At 45.8% G+C, this 17,838-nt stretch overlaps 1 protein-coding gene across 2 annotated transcripts in view; it reads right to left on the bottom strand.

The window, feature by feature from the left end:
* The window catches only part of LRP1 (LDL receptor related protein 1), a 1,300,039-nt gene that overhangs the window by 22,587 nt on the left and 1,259,614 nt on the right, over positions 1-17,838 (bottom strand). For both annotated transcript variants that reach the window (XM_069653565.1, XM_069653566.1), the window contains exon 88: positions 17,329-17,473. In XM_069653565.1, the coding sequence (XP_069509666.1) occupies positions 17,329-17,473 (145 nt within the window). The remainder of the gene's footprint in view (positions 1-17,328; positions 17,474-17,838) is intronic.

The raw sequence follows: 17,838 nt of genomic DNA, 5'->3' as shown, positions 1-17,838 counted from the left end.
TGATCGCCGAGATGCACAACAACATCATGCCAAGCAGCGACTTGATGGTCCGCACCGTGGCGATCGTCCTTGTCAACAGCCATTGCACTTTGCCCACCGGTCTCACGGCTGGCATCCTCTTCTCCGGTGACTTCCCCACCAGCTTGGCCGAAGCCTCCCACCTGGGAGGAAGGGCCACTCTGGGCCCATTTGGGGCCCCCTGGACCAGGTCAGCCCCTTTAGCTTTCGAGAGGGTGACCGCCACCAGCTCAATCGTTTAGGATGAATTAGTGTGGACCAGCTGGGCCTTCAGGGGCAGGTCGGACACCTTACCCTGCGCCTTGGCCTTCTCCAGCTTCTCCCGCAGTTTCTCTGGGTTAGCTGATTTTATCTTTGAAGAGAAATTGGAGCGATGGCGTGAGACGGAGGCAGATGGTGATGATGAGCTCGCCCTGCTCAGCACGGGAACCTCTTGCGCAGCGACCCCAACGGAAAATGACTTGCAGTGCTTGGCCTAGTCTTGAAACCCCCCTCAATTTTTCTGGATTTTTAAGACTTGGTTTTTTTTAACCTGGCAAGTGTGTGACCCTTTTTTTCCACTTTTGGTTATGGCGTCTATCCAACTCCATAGGCATCATCTTTTACAATTGTGTCACACAGCACCTTCAGTCTTTTCGATTTCCAAAGGTTTAAATACCTTCTCTGGGAAGTGAAATTGACTTTACTTAGCATTGTACTTGCTTGACCCAGCACACCCTATCCTACAATAGAGTGATGGAGGGGTTACTTAGTATCCCTCGTGTCTAAATGCTCATGTAAGATTTTTTATGTTACGCTTTCCTCGATTGACTGGCTGGTGGCAGTGGTTTCGTTTTGAACTACCAAGGTTTGCATTTACCGTGACCGTTTGCAGACGCAGTAACAACCGCGGGAGCCATCTTTTTCAAAATGGCGTCTAGCCGTCCTTGCTAAAATGGTCCCCGGTCTTTGTTTTCCGCCATGTCTTTGTGGAAAGACACTTCTAGAGTTTTTCTCTGCGCACCAAACCAGGTTTGGTCTCTTCGTTCATTCGCCTTTGGCGGCCTTCAGGAGTGAAACCACCTCTGGCTCCAGAGTGTATGGGGTAGGCAGGAAGTGAGGGAGGTGCCTGAAACTCCCTGGTCTTTAATCTCCTAGGAGACCCAAATGCACTCTGTGGTGATTGGCTGGATGACTGTCCAGCAAGGACAGCCACCCTGCTGTGTGAGTGACAGCTAGGCTGGAATGAATGGGAGAGAACTCAATAAAAGGCAAGTCTTTTGGCTTGGAGGGCAGAGTCGACCACTGGACGAAGAAGAGCTTGAAGAGGACACCTGCTGCAACTCCTGGAACGTTGTTTGCCCGGTAATGCCCAGCTGCACTGACTACTTGCCAAGTTCACATCAACAGAAAAGCGCCTGCAAGGATGACTTCTCCCTTTGAGTTGGTGGGACCAATCAACTCCAAAGTAAGCCACCTGGACACCCATCTTGGAGCCGGTTGAATTTCCTAAAGCTTTTGGAAGATCCTCCGGACTCCCACGAAGCAGGACTGACCAACCCTGAGCCCCCTCAGAAGAGTGCGGGACCCCAGAAGTGAGGACAGTCCACCTTGATAGCCAGGAACCGCGCTTATTGCTATTTGCTGTACCGCAAGGAGCAGAAACGCGAAACAGCCACTGAAAGTAAAGTTTGCCGGTTGTCCGTTTTTTTACAGTGCCAGTCCAGTGCAGGAGTCCCCCCGACATCCTCCCTCTTGTCCCCATGACTGAGGCCCAGGAACAGTGAGCTCTGCAGAGTTGCACAGGAACAGAAGTCACCAGCTGCACCTTTTCTCCTTTAACAAGGTACTGTAAAACTAGCCTAAGAGAACATACCTCTTACTCTGGACGTGCTTGTAACTTCCACAACTCACAAGTCTAATCAGCTAGTGGCCCTACATTTGATTCTTCTTTTCATCAAAGACTCCTAAGAATTTGTGCATAGACTTCCATTACTCACCAGAGGTGCTTTATCCTATCCAAGACTTTTACCCATTGACTTTGGCTTAGCCTATTGAATGAATGACTCTTCTAGTGAACTCTAGAAGTATCTGCACTGCTTAAGAATATTTCTAATCTCTTGTGTTCTAATAACCTTTGCCTTTTACCGACTTTTAAAGAGTATTCTGAATGGCAACAGTAAGGTATTAATGTCCCCGGCAACCTTGTTACTGAAGTCACCTGTGGGTGTAGGTTGTGTCTGATATAGCTTGTTGTATGTTCCTTCCTTTTGTATAAATACATATTACTTATCCTCACTTAGTAGGAGGGAATATCACCAGAGTGTGGGGTCACCCCTGTAGAATATTACCCGGTTGTGTCTGTGGGCCATCCCAAAAGGGCCCGGTCTGATTCAGAAACTCAAAGTGCACAGTATTGAAGTATATTTGTTACTATACTATTGCTCCCTTCTGAAGAAGGCTTTATAACTGACGGATACATTAATTGTTAATGCAAGAAACCTTGAGTGTAAGAGTTTATTTGAATACCTGTAACTGTGAATCTTTGTGTAACTACACTACAGCTCTTATTGATATAAGCCTTGCTGCTCAACACGCTATCAAAACTGTGTAGTACAAGCTTACGCCAAAGGTTGGGTTGCCTATACCTGTAGTCATAGTTGTTTGTAGTGTTCCCAGATGGTACTGCTTTCAAACTTTGCCTAACAGCACCCCCAAAGGACTTAGGAGCCTGCTCCTCAAAACGGCCGGTCCTGGGTGAGGCATGACCTTGCTTGCTACATGGGGTAGATTCCTTGTAGTTTAGCCTTGCCGCCAGTCTACTGTGTCGATCCTTGATGGTATTTGGTGAATCCAAGGCCAATCTTGCAATCCGCTTCCTTGTGGTCCGGGTGGAGACCGAGGCATTTGGAGTTTTCGAATTCCACAAACGCGTTCCTCAAACTGCAGCTGAAGCAGAGCTTGAAGAGAGAACCTCTGTCCTTCTCCTCCGACATGGTCCGGCGTGCGGTGTAGGCCCGATGACCTTCTGGAACCTTCGATAAAAACTTGATGATTCTTGCCTTTGAGGGGTAATGAAAGACGCTGACAAACAGATCCCTGCTTGCCAGTCAAAGGAACGAAAGAGCACACAGGCTCCATTTGACAAAAATCAGAATTCTTTAACGAAAAAGCACGAAAACGCAGAAAAGCTCTCTGAGCAAAACACCAGGACTCCCAACACTTGAACATGTGGTAAAAATCTGAAGATGGCTGCCAGAGGAGGGGTTTAGGGAGAGGGCAGTATGACCCAGAGCTCAGTGATTAGTTTATAGGGGAAAGACAGTTTGTAAGTTAAAGTGAAACTGTTTTTTCTTTTACTGAGGATTCCCAGCCTGACTGGGAATATTCATGAGCATGTGAATCCATGTCGGACCCCATGCTGGAGAATAATGATAATAATAATTGAATATCGAACTGATACAAAGAAGCTAAAGTGGCAGGATCAGAACTTTGGGAACAGACAAGAGAGGTATCATACATATAAAAGGTCAGAGTAATTGCCAAAGACAATAGAGGGCAATATTGCAAGAAGCTAATAAGAACAGACATTACCTAAGCCAAGAGAGGACAATTACGAAGCAAGATGATTGTAAACCTTATTGCCAGAGTGAGAAAGAAGCAATAGTTGGAAAAGACGTAAACAATCATTGTCTAAACCAAAGAAGAGCAAGTGTCGGAAAAAGCCATTATCAGCACTTGGTGATTATCATTGTGGGAAAAAAAGTGGCAGGAAAGTTGCCCTCCTGATAGAAGTATTCAGAATGAGAGGAGCAAAACCTGCATTGCATGTGGAACAAACCGCACCAAAAAGTAGTTTACCACACAATTACTTGTAGTAGTGTTCAGAGTTTCATTGGGTCCTGGCAGGCAAGTATACCAGGGCAAAGGACTTTGCAGTAATAGTCCTGAGCAGGTGAGTGAACCAGTACAAAGTCATTGAAGTACTGTTTTGTGGTTTAAGACGGGAGAATAAGAAGTGGTAAAACCACTAAAGTCTATTGTTAACAGTTGTGGAATCATCCGGACAAAAGCATTTTTGTTGATACAGATGAACTGTGGAAGTATTCTTGTTTTCTAAGAAGAAGTTGTGTTGAACTCTCTGGAGAGATACAGACTTGTTGGATGTTTTGAACTGTTGATCAAAGTCCAAGTGTGACTGTTTGGAGCAAGAAGAACTTTATCATTAGAACTTTGTTGCAAGACAGAATCTTACTATTTTGAACTGTTGGTTGAAAATCCTGTTTGAATCTTGGGATGGGGATCTCACCCAAGTTACAAGGAGAAATTGTCATCAAGTTTATATTGGGCATAACATATTTTTGCTACATTTGAATTGCCATATATTACCTTGTTAAGTTTGTTGAAAGTATGAGTGTGAAGGACAGATTCCTTTTGCTAGCGTTTCCTTTCGTTTATTTCGATAGACAGGGAAATCCTCATCTGGGTAGGTGTAGTGAGGAGTTTGTCCAACCCTTTTGAGTTAATAAAAAACAGCATCTTATGAAAAACCTCTACCAAGTTGTCCGCCTCACATTTCTGACAACTCACAGGTCCCTACATCAGTAAAAAGCCTTACGTCCAGCTTGATGTTATCCTTAACTGTGAAGTTGCGAATGGAGACTGTAACTGCCTTCTTGCCGGGCATAGCTGTCAAACAAAGTCAGCTCTGCCCTAGTTAACACTGGACCTCTACTGCAGCAACGAACAGTGACAGCAGTCATACCTAACAGCCTAGGAGTCACTGGGGTTCTTAGTTGTGGTTCAAGGGGCCTGGTTGCATTCCTCTTTTTTTCACCCCCTGGTGTCCCATTAAATCCATTAGTGTATAAAGTTCTCTCTTGCAGCCACCCTTGCCTTACTTTTGTTGGAGTAACATGGGTATAAGAATCTTGTCTGTGGTCCTCCTAGCCACCTGAGATTGGTGGCTTCCTTCAAGGTATATCTGTATCTTCCCTCTTACGAACTACATCACTATAACCATGCTTGACTAATGTATCGTGTCCGTTAAACCCTTTGGGTGAACTGATTATTCATTTTAACTCACTCTAAGGATCTGGTTTTGTACTAGAGGCTCCAACCCTATACTATTGTCTGCTGTGACTAAGATAGGGCTGGAGTTCTTAAGATAGTTTTGTGCACGTGTATGCCTTATAAACTGAAATTATAATGCTTGTGATACATCCCAATCCTCCCTCTACCAACTTTAGCCTATTTAACAGTGTTGTGTGTGTATAACAGTTTTGATATAAAGTGTAGTTTGTGGGCCAATTCAACAACAATGTTGTGTTGCATGTGGGTATATGACATCCATTACTCAGCGTAATAGCATTTCTGATGATTGTATCTGCTTAGATTCAAATGCTGTGCATATAGACCGACATCTAGTGGTAATCGCAGGGTATTGCATTTAGTCTTTTGAGGATCGAAAGGGGACGTCGACATGGGCATGCTTGTAACACTATCCCCAACGTGACATGTAGTGTACCCAAGATCCTTTATGCGTCGCGGTCCCTCCGGTTGTTGTTTTTCTGCCGTGAGGGAGCCTTATGACTAACTTGAGTGAGTACAGATAGAGAGAAAGTAGTAAGATGGCTCTACTCCGAGCGGGGAGGAAGGGTGAGCGTTTATGAATCCAAGCAGATACAATCATCAGGAATGCTATTACGGTAAGTAATGCATGTCTTCTGATGCTTGTGAACCTGCTTAGAGTCGCATGCTGTGCATAGACTAGCGAGCAGTACGCAGAGTTGGAGGCGGGGTGTGAGAAGGAACAGTAGTAAAAAGATGTCTTCTTACCGCTTGTTCCACGTGAGAATCAGACCTAGAGTGAGTATCTAGGCAGTAGTGTTTTGTAAAGGTGTGTAAAGAACTCCATGTTGCTGCTTTGCAAATGGATTAGAGTGGAACATTTGCAATGAATGCTATGGAAACCCCAGTGCCCCGAGTAGAGTGTGCTCTAGGCTTCAAGGGCAGATCTCTCTTGGCAAGAGTGTAGCAGAGTGTGATGTAGTTTACAATCTACTTTGAGATGGATGACTTAGAGTCAGGATCTCCTTCTCTACCAGCTGCCACTGAAACGAAAAATGGATTAGTCTTTCTTAGTGGTCTCGTCTTTTCCAGATAATATATGACCGCTCTACGCACATCAAGTGTGTAAGAAGAAATGGAGATGAGGCACGCACTCTGATTCCCAGTCAGATTTACCTGCTAAAGCAACAGTTAGTCTCCCCCAAACGTTTTCTTGACTATCAATCATCAGGGAGGCTGTGTTTCTTTTCCTTTTCAGTTGTGTCTGATTAATTCTCATTAAATTCTCTAAGGATTCTGGTACATGTAGTCACACACTTTTTTCAATGCAGGTGACTAGGAACCAACTCTCTTTCAAAGCACAAATCTTTCCCTTGATAGGGGGAAAACCATGTTTATGGCTCTCCATAGTAAGGCATGATGACCCTGGTGCTGCTGCCTCTTGAGCCCACGACTCTTGAAACATTGTAAGTGTGTGTAGGCTCTTTTCTGCCATGTTAGTGGGGTTCTGGAAGAAGGTGGGCAGTTCTATTGATTGGTTCACATGGGACTTTGAAATTAATTTAGGCGCAAAGCTAGGGTGAGTGCGCAAAACCACCTTTTCTTGGTGAATTATAACAAAAGGGTCTTGAACTGAACGGGCCTGTAAGTCACTGACTCTTCTAATTGAAGTGACTGCCACTAGGAAGGCAGTCTTGTAAGTGAGAGCCTTAAGGCTAGCCTTATTCATAGGTTCAAAAGGGGATCCATTAGTCTAGTTAATACCACATTCGCAGGGTCGGACTGGACCATATAATTGACCCGGGCACCAACGAGAAAGTGGCCCACAGTTGCAAATGGCAATTCATTCCTTTTGTGACACTGTTTGAATAGCAACCAAGGCAGAGTTGTTTGATGAAGTGTGATTCAAACTGTGCATTTTAAAGATTATTTGTCCAGCAACACTGGTCAAAACAACTAGCCACAGATTGGCCCAAAAAACTGGCCTACATCAGCAATTTGTGTTTTTGTTTCGGCCATGGGCCTATTGCCCTATAGGCCAGTCCGAGCCTCCATTCAGGTCCCACCAAGGGGCTGGGTTTCAAACAGGGGGATGAAGTCTTTTAACCTCTTCCATAAATGCTTTGATTACTGGAATCTTGCACCACAACTCCTTTTGGGACGTAGTGTATGCTGAAAGTGCAGCCAGGTGGACTTTCAGTGAATTAAAAACCCGAGTCCCATAGATGAGTCAGGTATAACACAATGTGAGTAGGAGAGCAGTCAATGGGATTGATGCTCTTAGAATGGCACCAGATGATGAAGCGTTTCCACTTATTGGAGTAGCAGTGTCTGGTGTTAGGCTTTCCTGCCTCTTTAAGAATATCCATACATCTCTGAGGAAGTCGGACGTGCCCGATTTCTATGACTTCAGGAGCCAGGCTGCTAAGTTGAGAGTTTGCGGGCAAGGATGGAGTGTCTCCCCCTTGTCTTGTGAAAGCATGTTGAATGGGCAAGGCCATTTCATTGGAGGAGAGATTGACATCTCCATCTGATGGGAGAACAAGGTTTGGTGGGCCCACATATGGGCCACCATAATTATTGTGACTGGTTCCTGGTGCATCTTGTGCACTATCTTGTTGAGTCGGGGGGGTGGTGGTGGGGGGGGGGGGAGGGGAATGTAGACAAATTTCCCTGACCAGGTTATCCAGAGACTGTCCCCGTTGGAGTGGTTCTGGGGATACCTGGGGGAGTAATCTTGGAATTGTGCGTTTTCCAGAGTTGCAAACAAGTCAATCTCCAGGAAGCGCTATTCTGCAAAGACGTTGAAGACGAGGTCTTCGTGTTGCTCCCATTCGTACTCTGTGGGTAGAGGGAAGTCTCTGCTGAGCATGTCTGCCAGAAGATTGAGTTCCCTTGGAACGTGTTGAGACAGGAGGAACATCCTGTGTTTGAGAGCCCACTTCCAAATGTTCTGGGACAGTTTGGATAGCCCTGGAGAGCGTGTGTGCCCCCCTGTTTGTTCAGGTAATACATGGCCGTGGTGCTGTCCATGAGTACCAGTACTGTCTTCCCCTGAAGTTGCGTCTGAAAAGCTTTTAGGGCTTTGAACATTGCCAACAATTCCAACAGGTTTGTGTAGTTGGACGCTACTGCTGGCGACCAAACACTGTGCATCGTGCGGTGAAGGAGGTGATCCCCTCCCCACCCCGTCAGAGATCCGTCCGTAGTGAGAGCGGCTTCTACTGCGGGGGTGGTGAAGGTCTTCCCCTTCAAGAGGTTTTCCCTCGACCACCACTGCAGAGAGAGAAGGAGGGCTGCCGAGACAACCATTAGATCGTCCCATTGTCCGCTGGCCTGTCACCACTGGCTGCTGAGCCACTCTTGCATGGGGCACATGCGCAAACGTGCGTGTAGGACTATGTAAATGCAGGAGGCCATCATCCCCAACAGTCGCATGGCCCTGCATACAGTCACCTCGCGACCAGCTACAATGTGAGGGATTGAGAGCAGCATGTTTTGAACCCTCTCAGTGGAGGGGGAAGACGAGACCCGGGGTCTGGGGACGGCTTCGATTTGGCATTCCAGGTCATCCCATTTGTTCAAGCCTTAACTCGCTAGAAGCGTAGTGTTGTTGGCGATTCTGGTCTGGTATGCCGCTGAAGAGGAGACCTTTCTCCCAAAAGTATATATATTTTTTGCTTTCCTTGTCTGGTGGGGCCTCTGCCAACGCCGGGGGAGTGCCTGTCCTCTTTCTGGTGGTGGTGACCACTAACAAATCAGGTTTAAGCAGACACCTAATATAAAGGGGGTCAGTGGGCGCCGGTCTGAATAGTTTTTCTATTCGGCTGTTCACTGCCCTAGTCAAACTAGGCGCCAGTAGGGATGGTTGGATGAGTCTTTGTACAGACTGCAGGAGCGGAATAAACTGGGTGGCAGACCTTTTGTCCCCAATAAAGTATTCCACAAAGTCTGTCAACCTGTGCTTTCTGAGTGTCGATGTTAAAGTGTTGTGCAGCCTTAAGTAGCAATTCATTGTATTGTAGATGGTTATCAACGGGAGAATCTGCTACCGGCTGGTCCTGGTGGTCTGGCAACTGAATTGTGTATATGTCGTCATCATCATCAAAAAATTGGTCTTGGTCTCAACTATAAAAGGTCCCCTTAAGACTCTGGGTCCTGTGACCCTGAGGGGTCATCATAGGAGATATCCTGAGAGGGGTCTTGGTAGGTCAATGCCGGGATGCCTAGAACAGAGGTGCTAGGCTGTGGCTCAAGACGAGACTTCTTTACAGGGCGCTGCTGTGCTGAGGTCGCTGGTTGTGAGGCATTGTTAGGCAAAGATTGTATGCAGTACCCTTTGGGTGCACTACAATAACCCTGACCTCTTGGCAATAGGAACCCAACCTTTGGTAAAAGTCTGTACTACACAGGTTGGTAGCGTGTTGAGCAGCCAGGCTTATCTCAAAAGGGCTCAATGTGAGCTGTAGGGGAGTTACAGAGATTTGTTAGAATAAGCCTTTTTCAGAAGGGAGCAATATAAAAGCAACACACAAATACACTTCAAAACACACAATGTAGTTACTAAATCAGTAAGGACGCTTTTGGGATGGCTCACAGTCACAACCTACACCCTCAGGCGACTTCAATAGCTAGGGTGCTGGGGACATTTAATATCTTACTGTAGCATTTAGAACTTTCTTAGGAATCGGTCAAAGGAAAAGGTTATTAGAACAAACAAGAGATCACAAATATTCTTAAGCAGGCAAATAATTTTGGATCCCCTAAGCAGAGTTATCAGTACAACAGGTTAAGCCAAATTCAATGGGCAAATGTCTACATGAGCTGAAGCACTTCTGGTAGGTAAGTAGAAAAAGTATTTGCACAATGTTTTAGAAGTCTTTGAAGAAAAGAAGAATCAATGCAGGGTCACAAGCTGTTTAGATTTGTGTGTAGTAGAAGATGCAAGCAACTCTTCAACAAGAGGCAAGTTCTCTCAGACTTTACAGTACCTTTGAATGGAAGAAAAAGTGTGGCAGATGACTCATGTTACTGTGCAGCTCTGGAGATCTCACTGTTCCTGGGCCTCAGTCGTGGGCACAAAAGGGAGGACTTCTGGGGACTCTTGCACTGCAATAGGACGGTCATCGCTCGCAACCGGCAATCTTCAAACAAGTGGCAATTCAGTGTTTAAACTCCTTGCGACTATCGCAAATAGCAACAACGCGATTTCTGGCTGTCGAGATGGACTTTCCCCGCTTCTGGGGTCCCGCACTCTTGAGGGGGCTCTAACTCAGTCAGTACTGAATCTTGAGAGTCCAGAGGTTCTTTGTGGAGCTCTTGGCCAACTTAAAAGCAACACACACAATCTGGTGTTCCTCTCCCTGGCTATTCGGTTTCCAGCAGCAACTTCGTGGAAATGCAACCAGCTCCGAGAAGATGTCCAGGTGGCTTACTTTGGAGTTGATTGGTCCCACCAACTCAAGGGGAGAAGTCATCCTTGCAGGGGCTTCTCTGTCGATACGAATTTGGAGTTTCAGCACAGCAGCAGGGTTTCACCAAGCAAACCAACGGTCAAGGAGTTGCAGCAGGCGTCCTCTTCAAGTTCTTGTTCGGTCCTTCATCCAGTGGTCGACTCTGCCTTCCAAGCCAAAAGCGTCACCTTTTATTCAGGTTTCTCCCATTCATTCCAGCCTAGCTGTCAGTCACCCAGCAGGGTGGCTGTCCTTGTTGGACAGTCAGTTGGCCAATCATCACAGAGTGCATTTGGGTCTCCTAGGAGACTAAGCACAAGGAGTTTCGGGCACCTCCCTCATTTCCTGCCCCCGCCAGACACCCTAGAGCCTTCACTCGTGAATCCTGCCAAAGGCAAAGCGAACAAAGGGACCAAACCTGGTTTGGCGTGCATAGTAAATCTCAAGCAGGACCTTTCCACAATGAAATGGCAAAAAAAGAAGACTGCAGCCATTTTGACAAAAATGGCATCTTTGGGTGCTTTACTGCAGCTGCAAATGCACACCACGGTAGTTAAAAGTAAACCACTGCCACCAGCCATTCAGTGAGGAAAGGGTACCATAAAAATGTTACATGAGAATATGACAAAGGGGATACTAAGTAACCCCTCCAGTACCCTATTCTAAGATTTCTAAGATAGTGTCTGCGGGGTCTAGAAAGTTACAAATCTAAGTGTTGGGGAGAATTTTAAAAATGTGCTAATTCCTCTCTACCTTAGAGACCCCCAGCTCTTTTGCTGAACGTTGGGACTCTGTACTTTTTAATTCTGTTTGTTTTCTGTTTTTATTTCTTTTGGTTATGGAGTTTTAGACATCTCCATAGGCATCATCTTTTTCATTTGTGTCACACAGCACCCTCAGTGCTGTGACACAGGGGAAGCCTTTTAGGCTGTCCCAAGGTTTAAATCCCATCTCTGGAATAAACTACTGTTTCCCAGAGAAAGTAAAGTGAAATCGACTAGTAGTCTTTTCAAATTCCTAGACCCAGCACAAACTATCTTCCTATGAAGTGCTGCAGGGGTTACCTAGTATCACCTGTGTCTAGAAACTCATGTAGCAGTCAAATGTTACCCTTTCCTATCGAAATGGCTGTTGGCAGTGGTTTTACAATGAACTACCATGATTTTTCCCGACCACGAACACCGGTAGCTAAAAATCACGAGAGCCATGTTTTTCAAGATGGCACCTTAAGCCCCTTTGTTTAAACGGGTCCCAGTCTTCTTTTTTCGCCATTTCTTTTTGGAAAGGTCGTTCTAGAGTTTGTCTCTGTGCGCCAAACTAGGTTTGGGCCCTCTGTTTCTATGCCTTTGGCGGGCGTCAGGACTGAAAACCACCTCTGGAGTGTCTGGGGTGGGCAGGAAGTGAGAGGTGCCTGAAACTCCCTATCCTTATTCTCCTAGGAGACCCAAATGCACTCTGGCGTGATTGGCTGACTGACTGTCCGGCAAGGAAAGCCACCCTGCTTGGTGAGTGGCAGTTAGGCTGGAATGAATGGGAAAAAACTGTTTAAAAGGAGAGTCTCTGGGACCGGAAAGCCGACTCGACCACTGGAACGAAAGTGGGACCAATCAACTCGGAAGCAACCTGGATACCATTCTCGGAGCTGCTTAGGATTAACCAGGGGGAAGGACACCAGGTTGTGTGCTTGACAACAGCTACTCGAACTGAAGTGACTCCATTTTGTCAGCATTTCCCGACGATCCCGTGCAGTGCAGGAATCCCCCGACGTCCTCCCTCTTGTCCCCACGACTGAGGCTCAGGAACAGTGGGATCTGCAGGAACTGCCAGGAACCAACATCTTCAGCTGCATCTTTTTCATACTGAGGTACTGTGCCAACCCGATTGAGAGACGGCCTTTCTCGCGCTGAAAGTTCACAGAACTTTCCCAACTTGCAGGCCTAATCAGCTTGTCACCCAACATATAATTCTTTTTCGTACAAACTACTTCTAAGAACTCTACTGTTTACTTCAACAACTGCTCTTTCCTATTCAAGACACTAGTCCATTGACTTTGGCCTAGACCTATTGAACTGAATCAAGTCCTCCAGTGAACAAACTATTTGCACTGCCTAAGAAAGTAAATGTGATTTATTCTGTTAACTTGTGCCCTTTCCCTCATATTTAAAAGGGACTGAACTGCTAATTTGCTCCCATTTCCGGGGAGTCTAATTTACTCAGAAACGTATTGTTTTGGTACTGAAGCGTATTTGTGTACGATATTAAGTTGCCTCCTTCTAGTGAATGTTTTCTAAATGATTGTGTAATAAATACGTGTTTTACCAAGAAACCTTGAGTACAAGTGTCTACTTGAACCACTGTGATTGTAAGACCTCTGTGTAACATCCTTGTACTGCTCACATTCCCTCTTGAGATAACCCTGGCTGCTTGGCTCGCTACCACAAAGCTGTGTAGTACAGACTTATACCAAAGGTTGGTTTTGCTTACACCTGCAGTCCTAATTGTATGTGTTGGTCCAAGAGGGTACTGCATGCAATTCTGCCTAACAGTAAGTAAACGCAATTTCACTTTACTGCTCTGGGAAACAGTAGTTTATCCGAGAAAAGGTATTTAAACCTTTGGGAAATCTGGAAGACTTCCCTGTGTCACTGCACTGAAGGTGCTGTGTGGCACAATGTAAAAGATGATGCCTATGGAGTTTGTCAGGCTCCATAACCAAAAGAAACACAAAGTTCAGAAATCACATTAAAATACATGAGAGGGTGGAAAAAAGGGTCTCACTCTCTCCAGGTTAAAAAAAATCAAGTCCTCAAAATCCAGCAAAGTTGGGGGTCTCAAGGTGGCGGGAATTAGCACATTTCTGAGAATTCTCCCCAACAGGCATCTTTAAGGGATGACAGTTGATCTGGGTGTCTGTCCATAAAGTCCACAAATTTGACATCCTTCTCAAGATTTTATTAAACCGTGCAGGTGTATAGTCACATGATGGTGGGAACCCTGACATGATAGGGGTGGCCTGGGAGGGAGTTTGATCTTTGTGGTGCATAGCCCCTAATAGAGTCTAAAGGGGGGGAATTGCAGCCCGTGTGCTTTTCGAGGGTAAAGGCGTTGAAATTTGCAATTTTTCGGTGACCTTGATTTAAGCAGGGAAGCACTGACGTGTTTCTTGATTAACTCCTGCATTTTCTGCGTTTTCTTTCACCGCCCGTTTTTCGGCACCCAAAAGGAGGGGTGCGGTGTCCGAACCGACCTTCGGATTCAGCTTTGGAGGCCTATTATGTGGCGAAAGCGTACGTGATGGCCTAGAGGACAGTGAGGAACCTAAGGCTATCTCCGTGGCCACCATATGGGCGTCGACGGTATCGTTGCAAGTCGGCCGTGGGGTGTCTAGTGTCCTTGTGCTTCTGTGTTCTCTGGCCACAAGGGGTCTTCTCCATCACAGAGCCGCTGGCCTGCTTCTTCGAGTTGGGGGCCCACACATGGGACTTGCCTTCATCGTCACTCATGACCCCGATATTGCCCTTGCTGGAGTCTTCCGTCAACGTCAATGGAGGCCTCGGGCCTGCATGGCATGAGAGGCCCAGCTTTTGGTGTGCCGATCCTTTTAAGTTTTAAGTCGAAAAAGTGTACAGGATTTGCAAACTTTTTCGGGGTGATCCCTCGGGAGAAAGTAATTGCACACTCTGTGCGTGTCCATCCACAGGAATTTCCAGTGGCAGGTAGGGCAAAATTTAAAGGGGGTTTTGTTCATTATTTTTTACAAGTGCAGATTGGTGAGAAAAAGGGAAAGGGGATGACAGAAAATGCATTCTCTAAAGAGGTTAGTATGAAGAAACTCCCCCCTCTTTTCCTCCTGTAATGGGCCAGAGCCGAAGATGCCAGTGTAGGCCACATCTGATCATAGATCAGTCAGTCATCGACAAGGAGATTGTTCGTCGATAGCCATCGGGCAGTCTGTTGGCCGTGCGGCAAAGCGAACAATAATGAAAGAAAGTCTACAAGTAAACTTTCAACTAATTAAAGGCATCAGCCTGGAAGAGAACTCTGCATTTGCGACCATCTTCGATGGCGTACAAAAACAGGGACCTTGACACGTGAAGGACCATTGGTACAATATACATCACACTAGGGATAGTATAACTAACACGCCCTGTCAACGTCCATTTTCGAGTTTTGATAACAAATCTTGTAATGCACTGTGACTACCACTAGATGTCGAACTATGCAGAGCACGTGTTCTAAACAGATCCACAAGCTCCAGAATTTGACTTATCTTATTTTCTGAGCTTGACAAAACGGTGTTATAATATATTTTTGATGCTCATCTGTGTGTACAATCTGTTGAACGGCAACCATGGTATATACGACTTGTACTTTACACCAATATCCTCTACTGTTCGGTCAAAGTCTTACTGCTCAGTCACATTACCAGTGAGTTTGGTTAAACTTGGTGGACACAATGCAGGCCCACAGAGTCTCTCTCAGAACCCTATACCAATAGAGGTTCTGAAAAATCCTCCTCTGTGTCGGCTTAGAGATCTCAAATATTCAGAGCTCTGGTAGACCTTGTTCTGAACATAGAGGGGCTCAGAATATCAGATTCTCCCAGTGCACTCAATGGTCGGCTGCTCCACAGTGCCACCTTGGGCCTGCACCGATGGAGGCTCTGCAAACACAGACTGATGCTATTTGCACAGCATCCATAACAGCCAAAATCATCATTAAAACTTTACACACAGCAAGTGTGCCGTCAAGTTGAAGCTACTATATTGGGATTACAATACATCTGCTATTTGAATAAAGAGAAAGATAGCAAATCAAACACCTATTTTAAGTAAAAACGAATTTTAAATGTGCATTCATGATTTCATTTTTCTAAAGTTTAAGCAGAGACCTTCCCAGGCTATTGCATCCAATTACAAGACATCCGTAATTAACACACACAATTGACAGGACAGAACATTCCATGTATTCACATACCCCCAGATTTGAAAATATAATATGAATAATTTGTAAATAGTTTTCATGCATAGTGCCAAAGAAAAATATTGATTTGTCTATAACTGTCTTATTTTTTAAAATCTTATGACTTTTTTTTTTTTTTTACACTGGTGGGTGTTAGGAAAGATTTCTCTTTATAGCACCTTTCCTTCCATTTCTAAAGACCCACAAACCTATTGCTTTTATTTTTGATTTTGGCCTGCTCTTTTTTCAGTGAAGCCTTCAGCTTCACTACACTGGCTTTTGCTCATTTGTCATGGGGAACCCGACAGATCCTTTCTGCTGTCAGTGCTGGGAAACACTGTTTCCCTTAGTCTTGTTACTTTGTACACCTCTTTACCACGTCCATGTCTGATCTCCATGCCGCAAACTTTGGGGGTTTCCGGACTCCTTCACTTTTGCGCTATATCCCTTTTAGCCACAATGCATGCAATGTTTAGGAAGCATCCATCATGTATCAACTTCCTCCTCACCCCATATCAACAGTACTACCCCTCCCCCTTGGGGATTGGTGTAAAGGTCTCTCCCAGGCCTCTTCAACTTCCTGCCGCACCTTCCTCCAGTATCTCTGCAGCTCTGGGCAGTGCCATACCATATAGATAAAGGTCCCTTTATGGGTTTTTATATTTAGGGCAGGTGTCGTCCTCCCCTCTGCCCATCTTTCTTAACCCCTCCTTGGCGTAATATATTCTGTGCAAATATTTAAAGTCCATCATCCTTAACTGCGCTGCCATAGACACCTCCCTGGGGCACTGTACTGCTTCCCGCCATTCTTTCTTGTCTATACCCCGCAAGTCCCTGACCCATCTCTCCCTTAAATCATTCAGAGACCCTGTCGAGTGATTACTTATAGCCCTATAAAGGGGGGAAATGTGTTGCCCCTCAATCTCCTGATCCAGTACATTCCTTTCAATCGGGGAGGTCTGGGGGAGCCCATCGAGCCTGTCGATATATTGCTGTAAGGCGTGCCTAAGTTGCAAATACTTGTACTGATCTCGTCTGTTCAGTCCCGAGGCCTCCAGCATCCCTTGGAAATAACCAATTCCGCCTGGTGCGACTACATTCCCCACCGTCCTGACCCCCCCCCCCCCTATCCTTCCACTCCCCTCCCCATCTCAGATTGTGGAACCCCTTAATAAGCCTGTTTCCCCAGATTCTAGTCGTGAGCATGAGCTTTGCCCCAACCCTAGATATTTGTGGGCTTGCGTTCAGGCCCGGCCCACCACTGCTGTCAGGGGCAGACTCCCTGTGACCCATGTTGGCCCATATGAGTCCTTCCCATCTGTCCCTGACCTTCAACCAGAGTTCTGTGTCTATGAGGTGCTGTGTACATTATTGATGTTTTGGTTGAGTACAAAACCTTGCAGCAAGATTAAATCACAATTATATTCATGATCTAAGGGATTGTTAAGCAACATTTTAAACCTGAGACAGAAGATTAGCTCTCCTCCTCGTAGTGTGGGTGTGTGTGTGTGTGGATTTTTGGCCACAGTTTATTTTTCCAAACAAAGTTTTATTTTTCATAAATATTCAATTTATCAGGATGCATGAATTACAGATTAATTTCCCTCTTAAATAAGTAGCCTTCGGGGTTCTTGATTACTGCAAAAGAGTAAGCTCAGCACTCACTCCAGAGAGGAGAGCTATGTGCCTGCCACCTGCAGTTGTCAAGGCAAAACCCAAGGAGGTTCGGACCAGCACTTCATTTCCCCACCAGAGGTCGATAAATCGAGTACTATTAGACTGGATAGCAGCGTCTCTTACAGCAATTACAAGAACTCTGCCAAGTAGCACTGTATGAAAGATTTACCTTATCAGGATCCAGAGCAAAATCAGCATCAAGTAGCTCCCCCACATCGTCATCCGGATCTCCCTCATACATTTTATAGGACGGGTTCCCGATCTCCACATTCATGGCACCATTTGTCATGCGTTGATGTTGGAAGCCCTTCGCACTGCCACCACAGGAAAGAGGAAACATGCAAGAGTCGTTAATACTTGAAGGCTATGGAATGCACTGCTGCCTCTCCTGCAGAACCCCTCTTCAGTCATTGGGGGACATGACCCGAGAGTGCCCAACACGTAACCCCCATTTAATGTGTGCCAATTTTATTGATTGCCCACAAGGATGGTAAAACGTAATAGAAATCTACCCAGTGCCCAGTTTCCAAAGCCTTTTTTCTACCCAGCCAGTAAATGATTGGTAAGGGTGGCTACCATGAACAAACACGGGACCAGTCACTACAATGAATCTCTATGGATTTCCACCTGCTTTTTAGAACTACAAACATGATTTTGATGAGGATGGAGAGGCTGTGTT

Source organism: Ambystoma mexicanum, chromosome 3q, assembly GCF_040938575.1.
Source record: "Ambystoma mexicanum isolate Mex_15411 chromosome 3q, UKY_AmexF1_1, whole genome shotgun sequence".
Classification (NCBI taxonomy): Eukaryota; Metazoa; Chordata; class Amphibia; order Caudata; family Ambystomatidae; genus Ambystoma; species Ambystoma mexicanum.
The sequence above is the reverse complement of the archived record's forward strand: the minus strand, read 5'-3'. Positions and strand labels throughout refer to the sequence as shown.